Source organism: Hippoglossus stenolepis, chromosome 16 (genome assembly GCF_022539355.2).
Source record: "Hippoglossus stenolepis isolate QCI-W04-F060 chromosome 16, HSTE1.2, whole genome shotgun sequence".
NCBI classification, from domain to species: Eukaryota; Metazoa; Chordata; class Actinopteri; order Pleuronectiformes; family Pleuronectidae; genus Hippoglossus; species Hippoglossus stenolepis.
Window position 1 is genome coordinate 5,486,969 of NC_061498.1, and position 12,681 is coordinate 5,499,649.

Here is a 12,681-nt window from a genome sequence, read left to right on the forward strand (position 1 = left end):
TCAGTTGTAATAAGTCAGACAAATTTCACAAAAAGTAAATATAGCAGGGCAGTCTTGTGAGAGAATTAAAAAGCTTTTATTAGTGTAGCTAATGTATGGCAAAGAACCAGAGATCCATTTAGAGCAAATAGCCACAATTGGACAGCATGAACAAGCAGAAAAAACCCAACAACAAGACAATAAATCATCCAACACAGATATATTTATACACATGGACAGTGAGGCCTGACCGCTTGGGCCTCACTGTCCATTGTTGACTCAAATAAGTGCAATATCAATAGTATCTCAAACCAAAACAGATAATTCATTGTTATTTGCATTGGCTGCTCAAGTCAGATTTATTTATATAAAAACAACTGCAGTCGAGCCAAAGTGCTTTACGAGTGCGGCAAAGCAAGACAACACAGTAGAGTGAAGAAGTGCAATGTTAGGGATAAAACCTGTAGAAAAGAAAAACACAGGAAAAGGTTTAGATGATAAGATAAACAATGGAAAACACAGAAAAAGACAGAAAACAGAAAATAAAATAATGATATGCATTAACATAATCATAAGACAATAGATTCTCAAATGTTAATAGCGTCTAAATTGAAATCGAATGTGAAACATGTGATTCAACGTGAAACCTTTTTAATATAATCCACTGTCACGTCAGCCACAGCGCCCCCTTCAGTCCTGACCTCAGACTGTGTGACTCTGCTGCACTTTATACTTTTATAAATCAATATTAAAATCAAAACATCCATTTAAAAAAAAAAAATGCAAAATTTAAATCTATCCCTCAAATATCAAGTTAAAAAAGAAAAAACATTCTAACTTTCTTTTTAAAAGTGCGTTAACGCGGACTTCCTGTTTGCGTGACGGCAGGGGGGGCGGAGCTAACAGTGCGTGACAGTGGAGGACGGACCGACTCAGGATGGACTTTTTATTGTGTTGTTGACGATGAGACAATAGAAAGTTTGTCCACTCACGCAACATGGAGGAGACACGGAGCTGTGGGGACCAATAGATCCAACCCGCCGGGATTCAACCCTCATGTAAGAATCCGTGTGTTCGCTCCGCTCGGGCCTTTGCTCGCTACTGTCGCCTGTGTGTTTCACTCTGGAACAAACTGATCTGATGTCAGTTATTCGCGTTACTTCGTGACACTGACTGTTAAAACGTTAACATGACTTTTCTCCATCTTCTTCTTCTTCTTCTTCTTCTTCTTCTTCTTCTTCTTCTTCTACGATGCGCACTTTTTGTTAGTTAAAAGCTTACTGTGGAGACGATGTGCGTTCACGCGCTGGCGGAACAATCGGAAAAAAGAGTCTCCCAACTGGACAGTTTTGTAACACGAGCTGTTCAAATTACTTATAAACTACTTAACGCATTTTTAAAACTATCGCTGAATAGCAGCTTTTAATATGAGTTTGTCAAACATGATACTTTTGTCACTTGAAGTGTTTTTAGCCAATGCAGATGTTTTTTATAATTAACGAGCAAACGTTTAATAGACCTGATTTGCCTGTGGCACCTTATTCCTTCATTCAAATTAGAACTGGGCAATAAAACAATAGTTATTGATAATGTATCGATTATGATTTGTATCAATACTTCAAAGGTTATATATTGATATATTACTTTGTTTACTCATTGTGTCACCAAGGTGAGCAGGTACAACACACAATTGATCTGTAAAATGTTTCACCGGACAACGTTCACTCAGGAGTATCAGTTTTAAACTTAAAATGATTAATATTGTGACATTTATCGTCATAATTATTGTTTTCAACTTATATGTTGTGTTTATTGTGATGTGGGTTTTGGTCACATTATCCAGCCTTGATGCAGAAAGTGGTGTGAGGGTGTTTTTTAAAGTCAAAATCAACATTATTGTCAGATCTGCCATATGTGCAGAACATAGACAGGATTCAAATGCAGTTTCTCTTTGATCCCTGGTGTAAAGATATAAGTTCTCAACTTCTAAGTAAACAACATATTAAGTAATCAAGTGACATATAAGAACACAACGTAGTGCACAGTCAAATACTTTATGGAAAGTAATGTTCATCTACAGGATGCATCAAACAGCAGCAGATGTAGTAGAATAACACGCTCTTAATACACAGCGAGTTTTTTCCACGTTCCTACTTCAAAGCACATGAACACACAGGAGTCGGAATAACAACCTCACAAGGGCCTTCCCGAAAAGCAGCTGAATGCAGAGTCAGCCCAAATGAGCGTCACATGAGTGTCACTCCTCTCAGCTGATGTTCTGCAAACTTACAATAACCCATGTAAACTGCTGCTTGTTGTTTTTATTTTATTAAGCCGTGTCGTGTTTTTGTGTCTGTAGTCTTCCAGCTGCAGGTTGACTGAACTTTCACCATGGTGCAGGAATACCAGTCCCCGGTCCGGGTCTACAAACACCCGTTTGAGCTAATCATGGCGGTGAGTATTACTGTTTATGTTGCAGCTGCCATCCAGAGAATTAAATCTGTTATCTCTTACCTAATAAGACACCAGACAGTGGACATGGGTGTTATTACCTTTTGGGATCTTACCTAAGTCAAGTGGAGATAAGGTGCATCTTCAGTATAAAACCACTGTGGCTTTGACTCCTGTTCACTTTTAGAATTTTCCTGAATATTTGAGTTTTCACTGGATTCCAGACAGAAATCCAGACACTTTCAGAAAACAGAATATAAAATGTGTGGCCGCCCAGGGGCCGTCTGTCTTCTACTTGAGATACTCTCACCTGCCACAGCTCCTGTGATGAGTGACTGGACAGAACATACAGAGAGAAACTTCTCTCTCCTGTTGTGGTGGTTGGAGGAGGAATCTGCAGGTAGTGCACATGTTGAGGAAACTACTTACAAAACTTTCCTAGAAAGTTTCCACTAATTCCGAGCCAGGCTGATCCCTCTATATGCTTATTTAACTGGCTCACTGTTGGATATTTTGACATCTTTGTAACTCATTAAACCTTGTGTGTTGTTTCTCTGACGTCATGTGATGCTTATTGAGAGGTCAGGAGGAGTTGATTTATTTTGTTTAATTGTTTCAGTTGAACCGGGGTCTTTCTGTGTGGAGTTTGGATGTTCACCCCATGTCTGCGTGGGTTTTTTTTTTCGGGTACACAGCTTCCTCCCACAGTCCAAAGACACACAGGCTTAGGTTAGATTGAATGGAATTTCTCTGCCGATGTCAGCTGGGACTGACTTGTACAATCTGCTCCTGCTCCTGCTCCTGCTTCCTGCTCTGTGCAGTTACACATTAAGCTGAAGACTTATGCAACACTGTCCAGATAGGCTAATGCTGCTGCCGGGACACTATCTCCTCCGCCACATAGTCCGAGTCCACATCCAAACAAGCTTCTTTCCCCTGAATCATCTCATGATTAAAATGCTGACTGCGTCTCGACATATTGAAAAGGACCTCGAAATAAATCTTTTGTGAAAAGTGAATAACAGCTCGTATGAAAAGATTCAGACCTCAGCGGCATAAAGGAGAGACTCCAGTTCACCTCCTCCGCTCCCATTCATCTGTGAGCCTGCTCATTAGTTCCTCTGCTGATCCAGTTATTACTTACGGCTCTAATCATTGTCCAGGATGTTTTTCTGAACCATGGACATCACTGCTGTCTGCTTCTTGACACGTCTGTACGATGATCCTGGGTGTCACAGTATCACAACACTTTCTATTTGTGTTTGTGCAGACACACCATCCCATTTTTCACATGACCGATACAGGTAGAATTGAATTTACTCAGTGTTTGTGCTTCACAGCCACAGTCATCAAACCCCTAGTGTTTTGCTAATGTAAAATATAATGGTGTGAACAGTGGAAACTGTCTGACTGATTGTGATGTTTAGATTAAACAGTCTTCAACGGGCTCGGACAGTTTGAGTCTGACTTGTTCTGCTCTTCCTTGATTAAATAATGCTTTTCATGCTCTAACAGATTTCCAACCATCTGCCATAAATGAAACCTACTCGTTGTGCTGTGTCTTTTCCACACCACCAGACAATGCTGCTTATTGTCTTAGCCGTGGAGGTTGTGTCTCCACCCCCGTCCATTTCTTTGTGGGTTCATTTGTTTGTAAGCGAGATTGCAAAAAAAACATTTTACTGATTTTCACGAAACTTGGTGGAAGAATGTGGTCCGGGCCTGAGAAGAAGATGAGGACCGGGGGGAGGGGTCCAGGAATTCTTTTCACTTTCTTTAACATTGCTATAGATTCCCAGAGAATAATTTATGGATCTTGATGGCAAAAAAGTCAGGCATGTTTAGGGGACTGATATTTATGAGCGTGTGCAATTTTGTTCGGATCCAAATATAGAATCCGGATCTAGTGAATTTAAATGTGGTTTCACAAGGGGACTGGTGGGCCTTGGCAGAGTCGCTCTGAATGGAAACATTTCACACACGTCTGTTGGGATGTGTGCAGGTCGGACGCGTGTCTTGCTGAAAGATCACATCTCTAGTGTGAATTTCGGGAGGAAATCTCCTGTAAATTCTGTTCTCTTGTGCCTTTAGTCCACGAGGATCAGTTGAGCTCTTCGCACTTTTAAAACGCTTTGAGTCTCAGGATGATTTACTCCACACGCACCAGTTGAGGGTTGTCATTGTTTGCTATATCTAGGGCTCAGAGTTCCTGGATAGTATTTGCAGTAGTTTTCTACCCTGTGGTGAAGTAATTTGTTGCTTAAACATTAAACAGGCAGCTGTTCCTATTGTAATGGTCTAGTTCCTTCCCTCCCCTCAGATGCTCGTCAATAGTTTATCAGCAATATGTGCCTTTCTGCTACTTGCACACACTGATGACTATTTTTTTACATCCTGAAACGCCCGCTCAGCCGCTCAGTCAATATTGACAGGTGAACCTGTGGTGAATCTTCCCTGAGCAGACGGTCATACAATATGCTGTGGGCAATAAAGCATGAAGTAACTGTCACAGATGCACAAACGCTGATATGCATTTACATAAACTGTTAAATGCACCCTAACCCGATACAGAGATGATGTGCTGTAAATCTCTGCTCTATTCAGACATTTACTCTCATTTCAAATACAAACGACCTTGTCGTAATGGGATCACTACAAACATATTTCCTCTCCGACCAGAGAGCTGCCTCATAGTGGGCAGAACAAAAGCAAATCCCAGAGTGGAGGAGAATGAACCGAGCCAGGGAAAGCACAATAAAACTATTATGTATAGTATATATTTAATGTGTGACGTATTTCTCATCCTCAGGCCTATGTAAGGAGATTCCCAAAGTGCCCCTTGATCCCGGTGTTTGTGGACAGTAAAGTCTTCAGTGAAAACCAGAGTGAGGACGGATCCACGCTGGTCACAGAGAGGCGCTGCACCATCGACATTGATGCTCCACGACTTCTTAAAAGAGTAACTCTCCTCTGACTTTACACTGTGCAACACCATGAAATAATCATAATGTTTAAATAAGCTGGTACAAACCATGAATATATTTCTTCTTTGCGTGTAGATTGCCGGTGTAGACTACCTGTACTTTGTCCAAAAGAACACTCTGAACCGCAGGGACAGGACGCTCCACATAGAGGTCACCAACGAGACCTTTTCCAGCAGAGTCCTCGTCCACGAGAGCTGCAAATACACGGTGAGTCTCTCAAACAATAAAAGAAGGTGGTGAGGATGAGAGAAGTTTTATTTCTTTGTATTGTTGTTTTTGTGCAACACGGTTTTACTGTGCCTCGTGCTCTGTTGTTGGCACGGAGCCCTTCATAAGGCCAGTGCAGTTTATGATGAAAACAATAGGAAGCAGAAAATAGAAGACACAGCCGGTATGCGCTTTTACCGCTGCATGTGCAAACCAAAAAGATTTTGTGTTTAATTTTACACAAAACAATTCTGTTTATTTTCTAAATTTAAGTTGAATTTATTTTGTTGTATTTGGGTTTTCTTTTGCTTTGTAATTATTTATAATAAAGTTAATGGTTAAACTATAAAATACCAGTTGTGTTTCTTTAAGCATAAGTGTTTGGTAAAGACATCTCAGCAATCATTACCAGTTGGGCTGTATAAACATTACATCATCTGAACAATTTAAATGACTTTTGCTGTTAAAGTTAACGATTCAGCATCCATAACAGATTATTGTTTGTCTTCCACAGGTTCATCCAGAAAATGAGGACTGGACCTGCTTCGAACAGACGGCTAGTCTGGATGTCAAGTCCTTTTTTGGCTTCGAGAACTCAGCAGAGAAGATAGCGATGAAACAGTATGCTGCTAGCATTAAAAAGGTTTGTGTCCTTACACAGAAAATGTATACACATGGTAAAGAGTTTGTCTATTTTCCAGATTATTAATCTAGTTTCATCTCTTTATGTTTCAGGGTAAAGAAATAATTGAGTACTTTCTCAAAGAGCTGGAGGAAGAAGGAGTAACTCACATACCTCGTTGGACACCCCCTGTGGTCACTGGGACTGCAGGTGCCAGGCCCCTGCTGCCACCCCCCTCTATTCCCAGAGCAATCCCAGTGAACAGTGCCAAGGATGGGCTGCCCAGCAAAGACCCAGCTGGTCCCACAGAGCTGCTGTCTGGCTCTCCTGATGGTCAGTGGTTTCTCACTAGTGCCAATAAAGTACAGAGTAGCAGCCAACACACAGCTCAAAGGAGCAGAGTAAACATTGTGTGTGAACTGTGCCTTTGTGGCCCATGGCTGCTTCACAGTACAGATCTTTACTAAAGGTGTTTTCACACCTGTCAGTTGTTTAAACATTATATCATCCGAGGTGAAGACTTGCAGAGAAACCTGTGAGCTGCTTGTGATTCTTTTTCTTTTTCTATTGTTTAATTCTGTGACAATTTCTTGTAAATGGTTCAGACTAATCTGCAAAGTCAGAAGATACGGAACAAACAAAGAAGGTGTGAAAGCTCCAGAAGAAGCTACAACTTTCCTTTCTGAGTGCCTGTCAGTTCTCACCTCATCCTTTCAGTCAGAGAGTCTGTAAACAGTACCAGTAAAAAAAAAAAAGAAGCTGGTTTAATGGGATAAATCTTCATATTTAAAAAGAAAAACTGAATTCATGTTCGTCCTTGTGAATTGAAAAGCCTGTGGCTGGGTGTAAAATCTCACACCTCTGGTTACACAATAGTGATTTGCAAAAACACCACTTCTCTCCTCGGCTTAACAACACATTGCATGTTGCAAGGAACACAAGTGTGAAGAGCAGCAAACAGGACCAAGCTTCAGAGACTTTTCAAGCCGTAGCTGTAGCTTTTGAAAACGTGCTTGTTGCTAAGTGCCCCCGGCAACATTTTCTTTTGTGGTTCACTGGAATCTCTGGTTGAAAAAGCAGTGAAGAGCTCCTGATGTCTCCATCTGAAACATTCAATATGTGCTATCTTTACACTGTGTATTTTTGCCCATAGACAAGTTGGATGCTGACTACATCAGACGTTACCTAGGTGATTTAACGCCTCTGCAGGAGAGCTGTCTTATTCGACTGCGCCAGTGGCTCCAGGAAACCCACAAGGGCAAGGTCAGATACACACGAACAAACACACATACATTTTTTATACTTAATATTTCTAGACTCTAGACGCTAGATTTCTGCTTCGCTCCTGCTAACACAGTAAAGACAGTATTGCTCTTTGCAGATATATTGCTGATTGCAAATAGAAAATAAGCATTCATTGGCTGAAAGGTGCATTCTTCACTAAAAACTTTGCATTTAGACTTTTTGACCCGTGCCTTTTTTGTGTGTAGATTCCAAAGGATCAGCATGTGCTGCGCTTCCTGAGAGCCAGAGATTTCAACCTAGACAAGGCCAGGGAGCTCCTGTGCCAGTCTCTCACCTGGAGGAAACAGCATCAGGTGGATTTCTTGTTGGACACGTGGGAGCGGCCACAACTGCTTCAGGAATATTACACTGGAGGCTGGCACCACCATGACAGAGGTACTGAATGAACTGGCCTGTTGTATCCGTAACATCTCCTCTATTTCTCTCTACTTAATGCTACAGTGAAATTGTGGAAAAGTCTACATGGGTTGAAATGAGCTGTTAATTATTGACGATGAAGTCGGAGCACCGTCTGCCAGAGCTCCCATGTTTGTAAATGAGCCCTTGCTTTTAACAGCTCAGCTCACCTGGTTAGAGGCAGGATGTGAACCCAGGAAGTGTCCTGTGAATGTTTGAACCTGTTAAACACGAGCTCGGCAACAGCAGGTGCTAAACATTAGTGAGAGTCAGATTTATTTTGCTCTTTTGTGCAATCATTGCATTTCTGTGTGCACATGATGACCCATGTCTGCGTGTGGTGTGTGTCTTAGAGGGCCGTCCTCTGTACATCCTGCGTCTGGGTCAAATGGACACGAAGGGTCTGGTACGAGCCCTGGGAGAGGAGGTGCTTCTCAGACAGGTGATATGAACACATGCACAAGTTGATGCTTCAGCATTAGGGCTGTAACATTTCTGAAACTGGCGCCGAAACCTGGATACAAACAACCACAACCCCGAATTTGAGATGTAGGAAATTCCCCAACCCATCACCACCACCAGTTTTCACTTCTTTAGTAATGTGACAAAATTAAAATGAGGTGTAAACCAAACTGTGGGACAGAAATCTTGGTCTGAACTGAGAATTATTACAGCCCTATTCAAAACAGACATTAACACAGTAATTTTATTTTCAGATGTTTTAAGTTGTATTAATGCTGCTACATTACAACTGTGACTCAGGTCCTTTCCATCAATGAAGAGGGACTGAGGCGTTGTCAAGAAAACACCAGAGTCTTCGGCCGACCTATCAGGTGCCTAAATATTGATCTGCCCTTTGTCTGTGTTTGGTTACTTACCTGCTTTTATCGTATTAATAGTTATGCAATGTCTATGTTAACATGTTGCTCAGCTGTTGGACTTGCCTGGTGGATCTGGAGGGTCTCAACATGCGTCACCTGTGGCGGCCGGGCGTCAAGGCTCTGCTCAGAATCATCGAGGTGGTGGAGGCCAACTATCCTGAGACTCTGGGTCGCCTCCTCATACTGAGGGCGCCTCGAGTTTTTCCAGTGCTCTGGACGCTGGTGAGAATAACTGTCCACACTTGTTTTTCATGAGAATACGTCATTAGTATGAAGGAGAAACGGAGAAAACAACTTCACCAAATGAGGATAATTATCTCTATGTGCTATGCAGAGATTCTCCTGATCCCCATGGGGCATATTGTGATTGCAATATGCAGTAGTATAGTTTCTAGGATAGTAATAGCATTCAGCAAAGAAATAAAGACAAGTATACACAGTAAAAACAGTTGAAGCATAGTGTAAGTGCTTGAAGAATGGACTGTGTAAGTTGTTAACTGGGGGGTATTTTAGTTTGTTAACCCAGAGACTCACTCTTTGAACATAAACTACTCGCTCGCAGGTTTTTTCTTTCCCTCTTGCTGAGCCTCTTTCCCTCGTTTACACAGTCCACATCATAGCACAGAGGAGAACGCATTGATCTGCAGAGGTTCATGTTTGCGGGAGAAGATCAAAACCCGGCAGTTTGTTAACCGAGACCTGCCGCTGCTGACATTACTGCTATGATCAGTCATCAGCTCAGAAAAAAAAGCCTTTATCCTTTGGGTCTATGGACAGTTAGAAGTGACCCTGCTCTGAAACATTCATCTGACATCAATCTGTATAAAGCTTTAAACACACACTGATGGGACATTTTGGTCATAGTTATTATAGTAATGGTGAGTATGATATTTCTGAGTGAGGATGATTTGAGTATGGTTGAAAAATTAGGATTGGTGCACAGGTGAGATGGTGTTTCCTGCTTTGGCGTTTTTTAAAACTAAAATTTTAAACTGGACTAAAGTAGTAGTAGTTTTCATTATTCATAAGTTGCATTTAGTCTTCACTTGTTTTAACAGTATTTCATTTATTTTATCCAAATGCACTGCATATTAATAAATACAGTCATTAAATGCTGTGGAGCCAGATTTTTAAACATGAAGTAGAATTTAAAGTTACATTGAAGGCGGTTCAGTTCAGAGTTCGTTAAACCTTCCTGCTGGAATGGAGACGTGCAAGATGCCGTAGTTTAGCAGCAGATGGAAAACAAACGTATAAATACAGTAAAAGTTATTATCATGATAAAATCTATGTATACTATAATATAAATGCATATGCTTACTAACACCATCAACCAGCTAATAACTTTAACAATGCAGGTATGTTATTGTATTGTATTATACTATACTATATTATTTTACATTTGACAATAAGTGAACCTGCTGCTGTTCCCGTGTCTTGTTTCTAGGTCAGCCCCTTGATCGACGAGAACACTCGTAAGAAGTTCCTTGTTTATGCTGGAAATGACTACCAGGGTCCAGGAGGCCTGGTGGATTACATCGACAGAGAGATCCTCCCTGACTTCTTGGGAGGAGACTGCATGGTGAGGTCTATTCCTCAGCTTGTTGACATCTGCGATTCAAAACAAATACAGAGAAATAATGTGTGTTACAGCTCTTGGTCCTCAACAATTAATTAATAACCAGCATGAATATTAAGTTACTGCCTTTGGTACAATAGGCGTCTTTAGTTGAAATCTCGTATAGTATTTTAATATTAAAACAAAGAAGTGTAACCTAAAAGACAGGTGTAAACATAGATTAATGGGAGTTGTGTGTCTCTTTTGTGTTGTCATTCTCTAGTGTGAGATCCCTGAAGGAAGCACGGTCCCCAAATGTCTGTACCGGACCGCAGAGGAGATGGAGAGTGAGGAGAACCGCCTGTTGACCGACTCCATCTATAAGAGCGGCAGCGTCTTCAAGGGAGCTCCATATGAGGTACAGTCTCAGCTTCCTGATCCATATGTATCACAGACGCCATCTTTGAGACGTGTGTGATCTCTATCATGTTACGACAAAAGTATTTCTTCACAATTCCACTTTCTCTGTATGCTGCATTTTTATGTTGTGGAATCTGGCTCCACCACATGGTACAAATCCACATTGCAGGCTTATAGCAAAAGAGAAACATGATTAATGGCCCCCTGTCCGCTGCTCCTTGTTTCTAATCTCCTTACACCCCCCCCTGCAGATGCTGATCGAGATCACAGAGGCGTCCTCCGTCATCACCTGGGACTTTGACGTGTGCAAAGGCGATGTGATTTTCAACATCTACCACTCCAAGAGGGCCCCTCAGCCGCAGAAGAAAGACACGCTCGGAGCCCACGGCATCGCGTCCCTCGGGGCCGTCAACGCCCAGCTGATAGACAGGAACTGGGTGCTGGGCCAGGACTACAGCCTGGTGGAGAAAGCGCTCACCTGCAGGGAGGGAGAGAGCGTACAGGTGCGAGGGAGGACGGTGGACTCTGCGCTCTTGTCTTTTCTTTGTCGAAGTTGTTAAACCTCTATCATTGCAAATTAATCCTGCAGCTTCCATCTGTTCAAACAGGGCTCCCACATAACTCGCTGGCCGGGTTTCTACATCCTCCAGTGGCGTTTCCACAGCTCGCCGGCGTGCACCGCCTCCAGCCTGCCTCGTGTGGATGACGTCCTGGCCTCCCTGCAGGTCTCCTCCCACAAGTGTAAGATTATGTTCTACACCGAGGTGCTGGCGTCCCACGACTTCAGGTCAGTTTAATTAAACCCCAGAGCCTCTTCCTCTGGTCATGTTTTCTTTGCACATATTCTACACTGCTCTTGTTTGAGTTGATCTAAAATCAATGTGGTGATATTTCGGAAAATGTAGACAAATCTGCTAGATATCTATTTTTTATACTTAAAATACTGTACAAATGCTAACATTTTACTATCAATTAATTGCAATCTAAGAATTATTATTTCCTTTCTGTTATTTCCAGGGGATCCATGACCAGTCTGGAGTCGTGTAATAGTGGTTTCTCACAGCTCAGTGCTGCCACTACCTCCTCTAGCCAATCACACGCCAGCTCCATCTCAAGGTAGCATCCGACCAACATCTGCCTCAAAGCTACAATTCCCCAGGACTGAATGACATGTGACTGATATTTCTTTATGTTGTTTGTAATTTAGATCAGAGCTGAGTAAAGTTTCTCTGATGCTTTAGTGTCTGTAGAATGATGTAACAGTTTTTTCCTGTGCTTGCGATGAAGGACTTTGTTAGTTTTTGTTTGTTTTATGTTTATTTACAGTACAAGAAACAAATTAAATATACCATATGTGGTTAGATACATGTTCTTAAATGCTTAATAAATGAATTGAAATGCCTCTTAATTATCAGATTATAGACTAGATTGAATGAAAGTGAAACCTGTATAATGCATTTACCTTCTATACTTGAAGTTGCTTTCATTGCCCACAAGATGTCAGGGCACTCTACGACTGGAGCTGCTCTCTCAGCTCTGCAGTGTTCTCAACACATGCAGTTTTACATTAACACATTTTCTGCTCTTCTAAGAAATGTTTTTTAAATAAAGAAATTAACACGTAAAGTACTATTCACGTATCCTCCAGAATGTGTCTTTTGTCCTGAAATTTTGAGAAAACGTCTAATAATAATAATAATAATAATAATAATAATAACAATCATGGAGACTGGTTATTAGAGATCTTTTATAGCAATAGGTGAGATGTTAAGAGAGAGGAGATAATATGAAATCTCTATTAAATATGCAGGGCACTCTCTAGATTCCATGTAATGTTGTTTTTGGGCTTGTTAGGCGGAGCGGCTGAGTTTTCCGAGG

General features: G+C 41.5%; 1 protein-coding gene across 1 annotated transcript; it reads left to right on the forward strand.

Moving 5' to 3' along the window:
* The first annotated feature begins 863 nt into the window (after positions 1-863).
* LOC118123757 (SEC14-like protein 1) lies at positions 864-12,432 on the forward strand. The gene is made up of 16 exons (XM_035181308.2): positions 864-1,037; positions 2,339-2,433; positions 5,240-5,389; positions 5,490-5,621; positions 6,136-6,264; positions 6,357-6,576; positions 7,397-7,506; positions 7,734-7,923; positions 8,298-8,386; positions 8,707-8,777; positions 8,876-9,047; positions 10,273-10,407; positions 10,667-10,801; positions 11,055-11,306; positions 11,412-11,590; positions 11,821-12,432. Exons 2-16 carry the CDS (start codon positions 2,371-2,373, stop codon positions 11,921-11,923), a joined length of 2,130 nt encoding a protein of 709 aa, XP_035037199.1. The 5' UTR covers positions 864-1,037; positions 2,339-2,370; the 3' UTR covers positions 11,924-12,432.
* Positions 12,433-12,681: the final 249 nt, after the last annotated feature.